General features: G+C 45.2%; 1 protein-coding gene across 2 annotated transcripts in view; it reads right to left on the reverse strand.

Moving 5' to 3' along the window:
• Nucleotides 1-7,984: 7,984 nt before the first annotated feature.
• The window catches only part of EYA2 (EYA transcriptional coactivator and phosphatase 2), a 133,739-nt gene continuing 125,974 nt past the window's right edge, over nucleotides 7,985-15,749 (reverse strand). For both annotated transcript variants that reach the window (XM_079979451.1, XM_079979452.1), the window contains exons 13-16: nucleotides 14,390-14,504; nucleotides 13,724-13,845; nucleotides 12,617-12,717; nucleotides 7,985-8,833 (exon numbers count right to left, since the gene is read on the reverse strand). In XM_079979451.1, coding sequence (XP_079835577.1) covers nucleotides 8,753-8,833; nucleotides 12,617-12,717; nucleotides 13,724-13,845; nucleotides 14,390-14,504 — 419 coding nt within the window. In that variant the 3' untranslated portion in view covers nucleotides 7,985-8,752. The remainder of the gene's footprint in view (nucleotides 8,834-12,616; nucleotides 12,718-13,723; nucleotides 13,846-14,389; nucleotides 14,505-15,749) is intronic.

A 15,749-nucleotide genomic window follows, 5' to 3' on the forward strand; every position in this document is an offset into this window, starting at 1 on the left:
GGCTCTTTAAAAACCATTGCTACATGCCAGTCTATTTAAAGCACACTGTGTTCTGACTAAAAACGTATTGACACTTCTCTCAAATAATCATGATGATCCTGATCACAAGCAGGCCACTACTGCGTCACTTCATCTGACATTTAACGCCAAGAAGCAGGCAGCTTGTGGGTAAAACTAGACATGATAAGAGATGTGGGATCTATGGTCTCATTAAACTCGTCACCCAAAACAGCTGCTTTGGTGGTGGGTAGGAAGCAGAACCCACCATTAGGACCACAGGGTTGCATCCCACTTACGTCATACTCAAGAGTAGACCTACTGAAATGAGTGGACTTAATGGGAGCTGTTCACTGCTTCAGAATAAAAGAAGTCAGCCCTTGTAAGTTACTGCCACTTTTTTAAAAAAACAAGAAGAACGAAAACTGCTAAAGCAAGTTTCGGAAAAGTGGCTTGTAAGAGCAAGACTGAAGTTAGGAACTTGATTTAAGGGACTTTTTAAAGGGTGGATATGGGCAGTCCCAAGAACATGCATGTTTCTTCGGTAACCTCTTGTTCACTCTAGATATGTTTACTGGGGAGGAAGTCCCTTGGCACTCAGTGAAGCTTAAGGGTAAAGGGACCCCTGACCATTAGGTCCAGTCATGGCCGACTCTGGGGTTGCGGTGCTCATCTTGCTTTATTGGCCGAGGGAACTGGTGTACAGCTTCTGGGTCATGTGGCCAGCATGACTAAGCCGCTTCTGGCAAACCAGAGCAGCGCACGGAAACGCCATTTACCTTCCCGCCAGAGAGGTACCTATTTATCTACTTGCACTTTGACATGCTTTCGAACTGCTAGGTTGGCAAGAGCAGGGACTGAGCAATGGGAGCTCACCCTGTCGCGGGGATTCGAACCGCCGACCTTTTGATCGGCAAGTCCTAGGCTCTGTGGTTTAGACCACAGCGCCACTTACTTCTACATAAAAGTGCCTAAGACAGAATTGATCATTAAGGACTGCAAGCTGGGCTTTCCTTTATAGATTTGTAATATTACCAGTAGCTGAGTTTAGTGTTTGCTTGCTTGTCTGTCACGGGGGAGGGGGGGTCATTGTGAGGGACTGACAGATACCCCTTTTCCAAACAACACTTTAGCGCACCAGCAAGCCCAAAGGCCTATTTTCTTTCCTTACTGCTTCAGCTTGCAAAAGCAGCCTGTATTTTTTTTTTTATTCGTATTCCTTCGCTACAGTTGGTGTGCTTAACTAGGCTTGCTTTTTCCATTTTTGCTTAAGTTATGCTGAACAACTTGCATGAAACTACATTTGTGCTTTGCATAGAAAGAGACAATAGTATGGTGACAGTTGGAATAACCATTCCCCTGGCAACAGGGCATTATCAATCCATTTTAGTAAAATTTTCAATTGTTTCTATCCTGCAAGCAGGAAAATTGTTTTTTCTTTGTCCCGTGGCAAGCTGTTACTGAGGGTTTGCTGCCATCGTGTGCCTGTGTCTAGAAACTACACACACAAAATAAAATGGCTGATAGTAGAAAAAGAGTGTCTGTGGGATACGGGTTTATTTGTAGGATTGTGATAGAAGAAGAAACCTATATGTCTTTTCTCAGTGAAGCCACACAATAGGGCTGTCCTCTGACCACAATATTTATCAATGGGATTGTGTGAGTGTCAGCTCCCAGCCCAGATAGCAGTGATTTTGACAGTTTCCAAGCTTGGGGTTGCTGCTTGTTATAAAGTCTTCCCCTTGCCTTCTTAATGCCTATGTCATTTTTTATTTTATTTTTGTTACTAGTTAAAAATGGCTTTTTGTCAAGCACCATGATCTTTTTTGCAGCAGCACTTCTGTAGCCCTTTTGGAAGCCCAGCCACTAAACAGAGGTGTATGAAATTATGCCTGGTGTCGAGAAAGTGTCCAGAGAGGGGTTTTCCTCATCACCTAATACTGAAGCCTCATGTGGTTATCCCATGTTGGAAGATTCGAAACAGGCCAGAGGAAATGCCTCTACAAGCGCCACATAATTAAACTCTCGAATTCACTGCTGCAGATGGTATTGACTGCCAATTTGGATGGCCTTAAAGGAGAGATCATAGAAATTCATGGATATAAGGCTATATCCATGACTCTCTGTCATGATGGCAGTGTTCAGCCTGCACTGCTGGAGGCAGAATGCCTCTGAATACCTGTTGCTGGGAAACACAACTAGGGAGAATGCGGTTACACGCAGGGCCTGATTGCAGGCTTCCCAAAAGCATCTCGTTGGCTACCATGGGAACAGGATGCTGGTCTAGATAGATCTCCAACCTGATCCAACAGGGCTTCTTACTGACAGTTGAATGTTACCAGTTATTTTGGTCATTTGTATGCTGTACGTTGCCTCAGGGCTGGCATATGCATGGTCCCTTGGGTTTTCTTGTTTAGAAGTGGCACAGATGATACTTCTTGTGAGGCCAGGCTAATCTCCCTCTTGTGAGTAGATAGAATAAAACTGCTGGTGGGTAAAAAATCTGCAAGAGTTTTGCAGCAAGGCTTTACCATCTTGCTTGCTTTGGCCATGTAGAAGAGCCCTACAATGGGGCAGAGCCACATTGGGAGCGCAGGGCTGCTGCTGAGAATGGCAGTCTCATGTTGAGCTCCCTTTTCCCCCTCTGCAGCATGGCATTCAGTACAGTGCATGGCATTAAGTTGCGTGTTTTCCACACCTGCTAGTGGCAGCGAATAACATGCAATGGCAGTGGGGATGTGCTTGGCGTCACAGAATCGAATTTTATGTTGCAGAGGGGTAATATGGGGTGTTAGGTATAGTTAAGGCTATGGTTTTTCCAGTAGTGATGTATGAAAGTGAGAGCTGGACCATAAAGAAGGCTGATCGCCGAAGAATTGATGCTTTTGAATTATGGTGCTGGAGGAGACTCTTGAGAGCCCCATGGACTGCAAGAAGATCAAACCTACCCATTCTGAAGGAAATCAGCCCTGAGTGCTCACTGGAAGGACAGAGCCTGAAGCTGAGGCCCCAATACTTTGGCCACCTCATGAGAAGAAAAGACTCTCTGGAAAAGACCCTGAGGCTGGGAAAGATTGAGGGCACAAGGAGAAGGGGATGACAGAGGACAAGATGGTTGGACAGTGTTCTTGAAGCTACCAGCATGAGTTTGACCAAGCTGCGGGAGGCAGTGGAAGACAGGAGTGCCTGGCGTGCTCTGGTCCATGGGGTCACGAAGAGTTGGACATGACTAAACAACAACAGTACCTCTGGTGGCTGACATGCCATGCTCTTTCTGGGGTAGTCCGTCCACCTTTGGTCCCTACCAAGAACTCTCAACTCTCAGCTGTGGCTCGTAGAAGCTGTCAGCATACGACAGCAGACACATTCCAGGAAATGACTTCAAGTGGATGGCTAAAACATAGCTTGGCAACAGTGCATCCGCACTGCATGCAGGAGGTCCAGGTTCAATCTCTGGCATCTGCAGGCAGGTCTGGGAATGTTCCCTGCCTGAAATCCTGGGAAGCCACTGCTAATCATTGTGCACAATACTGAGCTAGATCCTGGGCCACTGGTCTGATTTGGTATAAGATAGCTTCCTGCCTCTTCCCTTCCATGCATTAAAAGAACTTGGCATCTTAATGGTCAGATTAACAACCATATGTTGTTTGCCTATTGCTTTCTCTTTGTTTTATGATCTTATTGTCAGCATCATTTATGAATCATTACATTTCAAAATCCTTATAACCTTTTATATTCAAAACAGTACTTTTTTAAAAAGCAAGCAAGCTGAATTGTGCTTTTGTAATGGCATTTTATTTATATTCGAATAAGTATCTGAAACGGGCCTCTGAATGGGGTGGGGGGATATGATAGCAAAAATGTTATAGCTGGGAGTGGGGCTGCTGATTGTATCCTGCCCTCCAAGAGGTAAGTGGCACTGCTTTTCCTTCTTGAAAATCAGCGGTAGTACAATCCAGCCAAAGTTGAGCATTTTCATGCCCCACTCATTTAAACAGGAGGTTTAAGTACATCTCTTGGGTGGTATTTATACTCCAGAGTAGACCTACTGAAATCAACAAACATGACCTAAGTTAGGTCCGTTGATTTTAGTAGGTTTACTCTGAATGAGTGAGTACCACCGCTCCTGATGTAATAACTTGGTTTAAAAAATATTTTATGAGTTTTAGAACACACCCATGTACCCAATACTTCAGTATGTATTAGCTGTAATACTAGATACATGTTGTTTTTGCCCTGAAGCACAATCACAGAGGGGAATACATGTGGAAGAGTCCTATAGTAAGTAGGGAAGGGGCTGGCAGCAGTGATGCAGAATGCTTCATTAGACCAAAATGTGAAACAGCTTAACATATCTTTCCCTTGGAAGCAGCCTCTCTCTCAGTATGTCAAGCCACATTTTCTCAAAAAACTAATCTTTTTTATAATTATAATTACAGCTGTCCTTTTTTCCCCTTTGGCAAATGGCTGATGTGGATGCAGCAACAATCTTGCAACAAATAAACATTTACAATCTTTCTGCCGCCCCCATCATGTAACAAGTGAATTATAGCTATTCTGATAAACACCCACACACACCTAAACTAGCTTCTTAGGATTTCTCCCATGCAGGTTCATGGATTCGGAAATACGTTGATCCTGGAATAGTATTTGGAGTCTGAGATGACAGGGCTCTGTGAAGCTCCTTGGAAAGGTATTTTCTTTCTTTGTGACAAAGGATTTGTGATGACAACAGCTGCTGCATACTGATGAAAACAAAAGTGGATATTTGCTGCAAACTTTCCTTCAGTGGATTTCACAACAGATACAGGCTGTGTAAACAAACTCATTTTTACCCCTTCCTAAAACAAAAACAATGACTGCAAACTCCCATACAGTTAGGCCAAAGTAATCTAAAATCTAAATAATGGGATATAATTGGTCCAGCCTAAATGGCTTCAAATGTGAATCAAACAGCATATTTGTTTCAGCTCTGCTGTACACCTGCCACCAGAGAGACTTCCATTCAACTCTCTGAGGGGATCCTGATGATGATCTCCTACACAAAATAATATTTTGATTTCCATTCCAGGAGCCAAGACTGGCCTGGCTAAGATCCAGGAAGAGTGCAAATCCTATGTAAACAGAGCAGGGACTGACTAGCAAAAATCCCACAATAGCAGTGCCAACAGTGATCTCCATATATTCCCCCACCTAGGACTTGGGAGGGGTGTGGGCTAAAATAATTGAATCCATGCACACCATGTGTGTGCTCCCATGGCTTCATTAGAGCCATAATTGAGGGCGTTAAGATGTTTGGACTATTGCTTTTTTAACCTGGTAACAAAAAATAAACTATCCATGGTTGTGCTTGTCCAAACTCCATAGTAGTTCTCTGAAGGGGATAACAAACCACTGCTGCAAAAAGAGCTCCTGACCTGACTGGCTAGTCTAGTTTGTTGCTGGAAGCTGACCATGTTCACCGCATCTGAGAATGGATTATTTTCCAGATACTGTCCTGATATGCTACCTGAGCATTGTGGGAGCCACTGCTTGGTCCATCTGAAGGGGGAAATGGGTACCATAGGAGCTCAACAGCCAAATCCAATAGGTATCTTAATACTTGTGAAAGATGCTGTGCAACTCTTAGCCCAAATTGCACTGTTACTGTGGATCTCACCCTTTTTAAAATTTAAATCACACTCAGATGTAAAAGATAGTGTGCAATAGGTTTTAGCTATCCACTACAGTAGCTCATTCCAGGCATGGAGAAAGTGGATAGAGAAAGGGTTTTTTCCATGTCTCATTAATGCTAAAATTTGTGGGCATTCAACGAAAGTGAATGTAGGGCAGTTCAGGATAGACAAAAGAAAGCACTTCTTCATACAGCTCCCAGATGGCTCCCACCAGCTCGGATGGCTTTTTAAGGTTACATAAATTCATGGAGGACAAGGCTATCCATGATGACCAGCCACAATGGCTATGCTCTGTTGCTACTGTCAGAGACTTGTCTCTGTCTCTGAAGACACAGGCATCTGGTTGGCCATCATGAGGAAAGGATGCTGGGCTTGATGGGCCAATGGCCTGATCCAGCACAGCTTGTTCTAGGTTCTTCTAAGAGTGGCCTTCTTACAGGTGGCCTTTTCCTCATTGCTGGGCTGAGTGGTTCAATATGTTCAATAGCAAAGCACTGGCTTTATCAGTGTAGATCAGAAGTGAGCACCCTGTTATTCTAGGGCTTTATGTAAGTGCTTGGGGAAGGGGGGTAGGAGGAAGGGGGGCAAGAAAGATGGAGAGTGGGGGAGAGAAGCAGAAAGAGAAAAAGGGAAAAGGATGGCCCTGCCTACCTCTGGCTCCACAGACTTTTAACTAAGATCCTTTTGACTCCAGCCTCAGCCAACTCTGAGATGCAGTCAACTGATTACCACCAAGGGACTATGAATCTCAGTGGAAAGAGTTGCCCACCCCTAGCACAGATGTTTACTAGTTGCAACACAGAAAGGTAGCAAGGCTGAGCGAAGCTTCTTTGTCCATCAATAAAACAGCCCCATGCTTAGTTCACTGCCCCCTCCCCAGCCACGTATTTGGCCACTTCCCATGTCACTTTGGCCGTGTAGTGTGGCTTTGCACCCGGGTGTGCATTATGGCTCTTGCTCTAGCAAAATCTTTGGTCTCCAGTGCATCTAGGTGGTTGTTCAGTTTGTGCACAGCAATTAATCTGTTCAGATCACCACAGGGAATTATCCCATGATGGTCCGCAGCAGGACAACACTGGATAAATGCTAAAATAAATTATCAGACACGCTAACCAGGGTGAATCTGACAGAAGCTGCCAAATCTCCCTCAATGTGTCCCTTCAGCATAGTGTCATGAAGTATTCTCATAATTCCCACACAACAGGATGTGCTATTAGAGAGAATGTGGCAGACTAATACAGCAACCTCAAGATTCCAGGCAAAAGCAATGCTTTCTTGATTGACAAGTGCTAAAAGATTCAGTTTTGCTGTCTATCAAGGCTCTGGCTTTCAGCTGGCCCTGCATCCCTCGAGACTTCCTGTCTTTAATTCAATTTGTTCCTCTCTTGGAAGCCTCAAAGTTGTCTTCCTTTTCCTTCCTTTTGGTTTCCTGTCCTGGCCTTGCGGCCAAATGTATGTCTGTTTTTAAGAATAATTCAGCAGCCAAGACTAGAGCCAGAAAAGCATGCTTTGTCCCATTCTTGTCTTCTCCCTCTAGACTCCAAAGGCTAGGACATCCACGGAGGCGCATGGGAGCCTACCTCTTCCCGATATTTCAAGGTTCCCTCAGGGGATAAATTTTAGGGCTAACTACTGCAAAACCTCGTTACCATAAAAACCATCCTCCTTGTTGCAAAACCCCAATAAACATCAAGTCAGTGTTGCCCTGATACACAGTCTTTCCCCTTTTCTTTCCCCTAGGTGGTAGTGGTTTGCAGGGTGAGGCAGTAGTGCTCATCTGACCTCCCGCTCACCAGCATCTCTCTAGCTCACTGGGGCGAAGTGGGGTGGGGTGGGGGGCGGCAAGGTGCAAACACACAAGGTATGTGTTTGGTATGTAACTCCACTGCGCCAACCTTCCCCCTTTCCCACTTGGTAAGTCACAGCAATGCCACCAGCCACTATCACCCCTGCTACCCCATGACATGGTGCGATTGGTGAATATGCAAGAGGTCTCTCAAATTTAATCATTTCCACAAAATCCATGAATGCACATGAGCCATCTCTGGATATGAACCTTAATGCCTCTTGGCTTTGTGTTGGCGTTTACGCAGCCGTCAGGGGACTATGAAGCAAAACTTTGCGGCAGGGATGGAGAACCTGTAGCCCTCTGGATGTTGGTGTACTACAACTCCCCTCACCATGGGCCGTGCTGGCTGGGACTGATGGGAGTTGGAGTGCCACAGGACCAACACCCCTGCTTTACAAGATCCAGATATGCAGGAAGCGAGGCAACGAGCTCAATCTACGTCAGTAAGCAATCACGTTAGCCCTAAAATTGTAAACATAGTTTTATTGCCATTCACTCATCACAAGGTAACTCTCCTGACCATGCGAAAACAAGATGGCAGCCTACAGAGACATGGGTGCAGCCCACATGCCACAGTTTCCAAAAACTAGCTATAGTTTTTACACCAAGAGTCCCACATGTGCTCATTTCAAATGGACATGATAATGATTGTTCCCCACAGTTAACCTTGGAGAAGAGAGCTATTAAATTAGAATGGGCCAAGTCCATCCAACTCAGCAGATACAAACACAGGTACTGAGCTTAATATCAGAGTAATAGGATTAGTTCATAAATTAAAAAAATACCAAAAAAATCATCTCTATCAATCTTTCCCCTCCCCACCTCAGAAACTCCTCTGAATTGATAAAACTGTCCAGCAAATATGCCTAGAAACTCCATGTCACGTCTTCCCACCCTATTCCCATTTATTAAAAGCAAGAAAGAAGAAAGGGGGGGGGGAGGAACCCTAATGAATTAAACCAGGACTGATCTTCCTGCATGCCTGGAAGTAATTTACATGGCAAATGTCCCACTTCAGTTTTAAGCATCCAGTTATTAAGGTCATTTAAAGGTTTCTTCTCCATCCAAAAAAAGAAAGAAAAGAGGAACTTGGTTATGCTGTGCTCCTGGTGCAGATTCTCTTTAAAAGACTTTCATACAAAAGAGCTCCACCCCAAGAGAAAATGCCAGGAAAATAGATCTGTGTCTTCGGGAGTGATGGCGAAGCCCACCATGGAGACTTCTGGGTCTGCTACAAGTATTCCAGCTCCAGTGCGTGTCGCAGAGCCTCAAGGTCGGCGTGGCAGGAGATCCTCCAGAAAGGCATGTTGTGCTAGGAGGAGATGTTTTAAAAGAGGAATAGGGTCATAAGACATTCCCTGAATCATCACCCAAACAGTGGTAATTGAGTAATGTGACCAGTTTCATTTATATAGAATCTAAAAAAGACATGGATAATCATTGTATGCAGGTAGGGCAGTGATCAAAAGAGAGACAACCGTTACTCATCAGCCTCAGCCAGCAGGGCTGATACCTAAGGATGATGGGAGTTGTAGTCCACAACATCTAAGGGGCCACATTTTCCTCATCCCTGATATACAACTGGCTTGCTCTATAGTTTACATCTCATTTATAACATTTATACTGTATTCCACCTTTCATCCAAGGAGCTCAAGGCACCATTATTACTACTACTACTACTACTACTGCTACTACTACTACCATGGGCATAGCCAGGATTTTTGTTGGGAGGGGGGGCAGGAATTTGTTAGGAGGGGCAGGAATTTGGGGGGAGGCAGAAACAATGTGACTGATCACTTACGTTTTTCTATTGTTTTACTATGCCCATGATTTATACCCCACCCATTTAGCTGGGTTTCCCCAGCCACTCTGGGCGGCTTCCAACACATATAAACGCATAAGAATACATCAAACATTAAAAATACAGGGCTGCCTTCAGATGTCTTCTAAAAGTTGTGTAGTTCTTTATCTCCTTGACATCTGATGGGAGGGTGTTCCACAGGGAGGGTGCCACTGCCAAGAAGGCCCTGTGCCTGGTTCCCTGTAACTTCACTTCTTGCAGGGAGGAAACTGCCAGAAGGCCATTGGTTCTCCCCTCTCTCCATTTTACTCTTACAACAACCCTGTGAGGTAGGTTAGGCTGAGAGACTGTGATTAGTCAAGGTCACCCAGTGAGGTTTTATGGCTGAGTGGGCATTTGTGCCCTGGTTTCTCAGGTCCTAACAGATGGCTTTTGTTCAGATCTGTCTGCAGTGCATTTGACATCTTTTCACCCCACCTTAAAAAAACGGTGCAGGAGCCAAGCTTGAGTCCTTTGATGTAGAATAATGCACTGAATGTGCATACCAACTTTCATTTTGGTATTTCAGACTTCAAGGCAAAAATCTCATTGTGGGTCTTATTTTTAAATCTGAGTGGACTATATGAAATATATATGTAAAAGGTGTGAGTGCTATTCATATCTCCATTATGCAGAGATTTACTCTCTCCCACTGTTAAAATGCAACTCAGTCTGCTGCTGAGTAATTATTATCAACCACCCATTTCAAGTAATCTGCTATTTCCCCCATTTCACCAACAGATCACTGCCTTAGAAATATCTAGGAATTATCTGAAGAGTACAGTGGCTGTGCTCAGATTGGAAACCAGGCCTGCCAGACCTAAATCCAACCTCATACACACGATTATAACTGATTTATCACCGTTTTCTTCCCATACTCAAGACACGCAGTAAAGGTGTTACAACTGAGAAATCGGGTGGTTTCATGAACCATCTGAAATTTGGATTTGGGATTGGGGAGAGGTGTGCTGAAATCCTTGCTCAGCTTTCTGGATGGACAAATTATTCTCCCCTAGCCTAGCCTAGCCTACCTTATAGGGATTCTGGGAGGATAAAACGGAATGCTGATTCCACATATGGTGATCACACTTGGAAGGACTGGCAGAATATGAGCATGATGAAAGTAATGTAAAAACATATTATTGGCACAAAAATGGAAACAAGAAGAATTACTGATGAAAGAAGAGTGGCAAATGAAATTAATGGACTACTGTATTTTTCACTCTATAGGACGCACCCGACCATAGGACGCACCTTGTTTTAGAGGGGGAGAACAAGAAAAAAATAATTCTCCCCCTCTGCACAGAGCCCCTTCAGCCAAGCGGCAGGAGAAATGGAGCCCTTCTATTTCTCCTCCCGCTTCGCTGAAGGGGCGCTGTGCAGCTCTCCCTCTCTGTGCAGCACCAGGAGAGCGAGAGGGGTCGGTGCGCACCGACCCCTCTTGCTCTCCAGGCTTCAGCGAAAGGAACCTGAAGCCTCTGGAGCGTGGCGGGAGCGCTCCCACTGCACTTCGGAGGCTTCGTATTCCTATCGCTGAAGCCATGGAGCCTGCATTCGCTCCATAAGATGCACACACATTTCCCCTTAGTTTTTGGAAGGGAAAAAGTGTGTCTTATAGAGTGAAAAATACAGTATGCAGAACTAGAGAAATTGACAGGAAGGATTCGAAACCTGCGGGACCAGAGATTCTTAGAGGACTGGAGTAAATATTTGAATTATCTGAAAAGCAATTGTAATAAACAGATTATGCTACTAGGATTGCACGAAGTTTTATAAGGAGGATTCTGCGAAATATTGCAAGGAAGATTATGAAGAGAATATCAGTTAAGGATAATTAAAAGTAATAGAGAAATTAAGAAATGCAGATTAAGTGATAAAGAATGGAAAATCTTCAGAGGTAGTTGATGGAAGTCTCAAATATTGTATAAGATAAGAAGTTATGTTAAATGACTGTTGGAAATGATATGTTAAAAAATTAATAAAAATGTATTTTTTTTTAAAAAAGAAAGTAATGTAAAAACAAATCCGAAGTCAGCCGCCTGCCCTTGAAGAAGAAAATGCCACTACTTCCACCTCATTCATTCCTCCTCTGCTTTCCCCACATGGCTCTGCTTCCATTTAAATGATCTGTTTTTCTTTCTCTGAAGAGATGAGATGTTGGCAGTGCAGCCACGCCTGCTGCTCAGCTCCCATCCATTCATCACTCGCCCCGACAGGTGAAGAGAAATGACCCACTCAGGCCGAGAGATATCATCAGGACTGCCCTCCCCATGGGTTTATAGAGCTCAGGTGTGTAGTCACCCTTGCTAATGATCATCATCAATCAGAGGCCCTGACAGCTCCGGGCAAAGAATGTGCGCCCATTAAGGGGGAAGAGGCTTAAAGCAGGAGACACCAGCAAAGGGGGCCCCCTCTTCTTGCGGCACAGTTTGTAAAAGGTATTGCTTAACCCCACTGTCAGGGAGCCGGTGGCCTTTGATGCACCTCTGTGCACTGACCCTGTTACCTTTGAAGTTCGCGGGAGCCCTGTCTGAAGCTTCGCACTATTATTATGACTTCTTCACTTTCTTCCCAATGCATTTCTGGCGTTAACTTTTTAACTCCTGGAGAACTGACCCATTTGCTGGGCAGCTGCTTAGCTTACAGAAATCTAAATCACCAACAGAAGAAGTGCATGCACACAGGGGAAAAGAGAGGCGTACAGCCTAATGAGGCAAAGAGTAGCTTTCTGCAGTGTGTGGGTGTATGGGTTTTCATTTGGAAAACAGCACTGGGGGCCTTAGGTCCGTGGTAAGAACAGATACCTTCCACACAGCAGAAGGTGGCAAGTTCAATCCTCTGAATCTCCAAGTTGGGCTGTGAAAGACCCTGTTTGAAATCCCAGGGGCCCCCTGCCATAGATCAATGGACGCACTAGCAAAGCAACTTTGTGTGCTCCACCCCACACACAGCAGAAATGAGGAACAGCAGATCTCGATGCACTCACTGACTCGCTCTTACTCCTTATTTATGTACCTAACCAACAGTTGTTAATCAAGAGCAGTTTCTGTAGCAAGTGGGAAACTGTTGGAAATTCCTCAACAGCTGAGCAGGGTGGAGAGAGGATTTACAGTAGGAAATTGCTCACAGTGCTTTATGAACTTTCAGGCCAGGAAAAAAATAATGAGCTAATTTCTATTCATGATTCAGGTAAAAGGTGAGAATGCTTTCTGAACTATTCTTTTAAAAGTGGGGTTGCGAACCTGAAAACCGTACCTTTTTCGCCCCCTGTTCCTCTTCAACACCATCTCCTATTACGATGTACACAGCTTTCCGTCCAAACCTCTGCATTATCCTTTCGAAACAGCTCTCTTTCCCTGCAGAAGAAAAACGAGTCATTATTTTTTCTGGGCAAAGGTGATAAAGGAACCGAGAGTCATTTGTTCTTTGTACAAGGGTTTAGGGGCGCATTCATCTAGCTCAGGGGTGGGGTACCTCAGGCTCCCCTGGCCTGTCTCTCTGGCCCTTGAAACTCTCCCTGGGCCACACCTAAGGGCTTTTGCTCAGTGGCCACACTTTGTGCTGGTCTGGATGGAGGAAAGAGAGGATTGTGTGCAGAAATTAGCCCTGCCTGGCCAGCCCCTGCCTTTGAGAACCTCCGGGGGTAAAGTCAAGCCACTGTGTTAGCAGCACCCAAGTGACCTCCCCAGGGCACAAGCCTGGAGAGTGTGTATGCAGGTCGTGGACTGCCCAGACAACCAGACCCCACACTCTTGGCACCATACTGAATTCTACTCATGGGGTTTATATCCAACACTATTCATACTCACAGCAGACCTACTGATATTAGTGGACATGAGCAACTTAGACCCATTAAATCAACAACAATCTTTATTACAGTCCAGAGACCCAACAAAACATTACAAATCAATACAGAGTTCATACAGCCTACCTCCAGGTTAATCAAGCACATGTAAGAGTTAACATCTTACATCAAAAACCTGACAGTACCTATCTATCGAAGGCTTTTCACCAAAGCCAGACTAAATGTCTTCCCCTCTGCAGTGCTGGATGGTAGGTTGAGAGGAGACTTTGCTCGTGTGCTCAAGACATCGATTCCATAAATCATATTTTGTTGCATTGTGCGAAGTATGAGCAGGCCAGTGCTGAACTGATACTACCCTTGCTGGTGCCTTTCCCGGGAAAAATCAGAGGCTCACTTTGTCAGGTTCCTACTGGAAGACCGGACAAAAGCTAGAACGTTGGCAGTGGCAAAGTTTTTATCGGTGGTTGCAAGAACAAACGAGCCCTATATTCTAAACAAAGTGCTTGATTAACCATTAAATCAACAGGTCAACCCTGGATGCAACCAATTGTTCTTACCTGTCTTTGTTGCACTATAAATATTTTCAATTGGGAAGACAGTGCCTAGTCCATAAAGCAGGACTTTTGCAAGGGCTGGTATGAGCTGGGTTGTAGTCACCAAAACATTTACACAGTTGGGCCTGCAAGACAGAAAGCAGAGACAGAATTAAAGTCAATGGGGACCCCTCCCTTTCCACCCTCCCCCCCCAGAGATCTTTGCTTTTCTGCTCTATTAGGCTAAACTGGAAGCAGGATATAAGGTTTGCCAGCAACGAGTCCCTTGAAATCAGTGATTAACACAGTCAGCAGTGGCTAGACTCTTAAAACGTTTTTCTCCCTCCATAATTTATTATAACTCAAAACTAGCCTGAAAGAGGAGTACGTCACAAGTGATCACACACTGGGGATATAAATGGTGTAAAACTCCAATAGCATTTACACTGCGGCCCCCTTGGGCAGCTGACTCCCTTTATTGCTTTCCTGCTTTCTGCACAAAACTATTATATCTGGGAGCCAGGATTGTTCTGGTTTTAGATCTAGTTCCCCATCACATGTCCAGATGTGGCCCCCCACAAATTTGGCCAAAGGTGTCCTATAAATAAACGTGCCTCGGTTTGTTTGGAGAACACAAGAGGAAAGTAAAACTTCTTGCAGCCTGGAGACGACTCCTTAAGCCGTTCTTACCGGGAATGTATCAAATCCAGAGCTTTCAAAGCATGTGTTAGCCAGAGATCAGTCAGCGCTTCCAGTTCTGCTCTTAACTGCAGCCAGGTTTCCCTCTTAGGAGCTCCTATTAAACCTGTGGATAGAGAAAGCAGCGTTTGTAGCTGGTTCCAATGGGAAGGCGCGGAATAGCTTGCACATGGCTTTTGCAAAGCCATAGAATCATTGAGTTGGAATGAGCCAGAAATCCAACGAGTACAACCTGATGCCCAAAAGGCAGGGCCATCCATCCACCAGCCGCCTATACGCGCGCCCCCACCTGCGCAGTTGATAATCACCATGTGCCAAAGAGCTGGGAGCGAAATTGTATTGCTTGCAACGAAATGAAGCAGCACATTGCTGGCTGGTTTTGTCTCCTAAGCCACTTGTGGTAGAGCTTTCCTCCCCACATCCCATCCCACCCCCCAGCAGGCCCCAAGTCTCAGTGCTGCAGTCTCACACGGTTTCTCCTTTGAGTGGCTGCAGCAGCCTTTGCCAACCGGGTGCCCCCCAGTTCTTCTTTCAGTAGCCGTGCTGGCTAGGGCTGATGGGGAGTCGGAGTGCAGCTGTTTGGCCAAGAATGTGCTACAGCCTCACCCAGTCCTGAACAGCCCTCCTGTTCTTCCGACTGCACAGAGCCAGCTTCAGTTTCTCTGGGGTGTCCTCAGGCAAGACTCCCGCAGTGGGCCACCTTAAATGGGAGCATCCAATTTAAGTGCTTTGGTTTTTTAAATTTAAATAGCACCTTGCTGGGGCTTCATTAAATGGCCTTTCCCCTTCCGACAGCTTCGGTGGGGCAGGGATTTCATGTGAATTGCAGCATGGGAAATCTACCCTCATAATACAGTCCTGATAATAACACACACACCCCCCCCCGCTTGTACCTGCAATTTAAAGTTTTAAAAACTAGACACGTTCATTGCATTCATGCAATTAGTGTCATGCCTCATTTGACCTGTGATGCTCAAATTGTGTGCATGTTTCCCCTGAGTTTTCTCCTATCCCTCTCTGCACATGCACACTTTCTTTACGGTTGTGGGATACTGCATTCTAAATCAGAGGTTCACAGCAAGGGGCTTCTCTCTTTCCCTATGAGCTATTTTCCTTATCGCACCTGCCCTGTCCAAGGTGCTTGACACTTGCAGGGAAAGATGCAAGTGCTGGTATGTTTTCTCCTGCAGGAGGTCAAGCAACATTGGAAGGCCAATTTCGGTAAGAAAAGTAATCCTTGGGGAAAGAGGTAGGAGCCTTTGGCTAACTCACTTCCCTACATACCTCGGGCCAAACATTCATACAAGTGAGCACCATGTGTAGTTTGGGGCTTATGCTGCCTCAGAGCAGA

The sequence above is a fragment of the Podarcis cretensis genome (genome assembly GCF_951804945.1).
Source record: "Podarcis cretensis genome assembly, chromosome: 6".
NCBI lineage: Eukaryota > Metazoa > Chordata > Lepidosauria > Squamata > Lacertidae > Podarcis > Podarcis cretensis.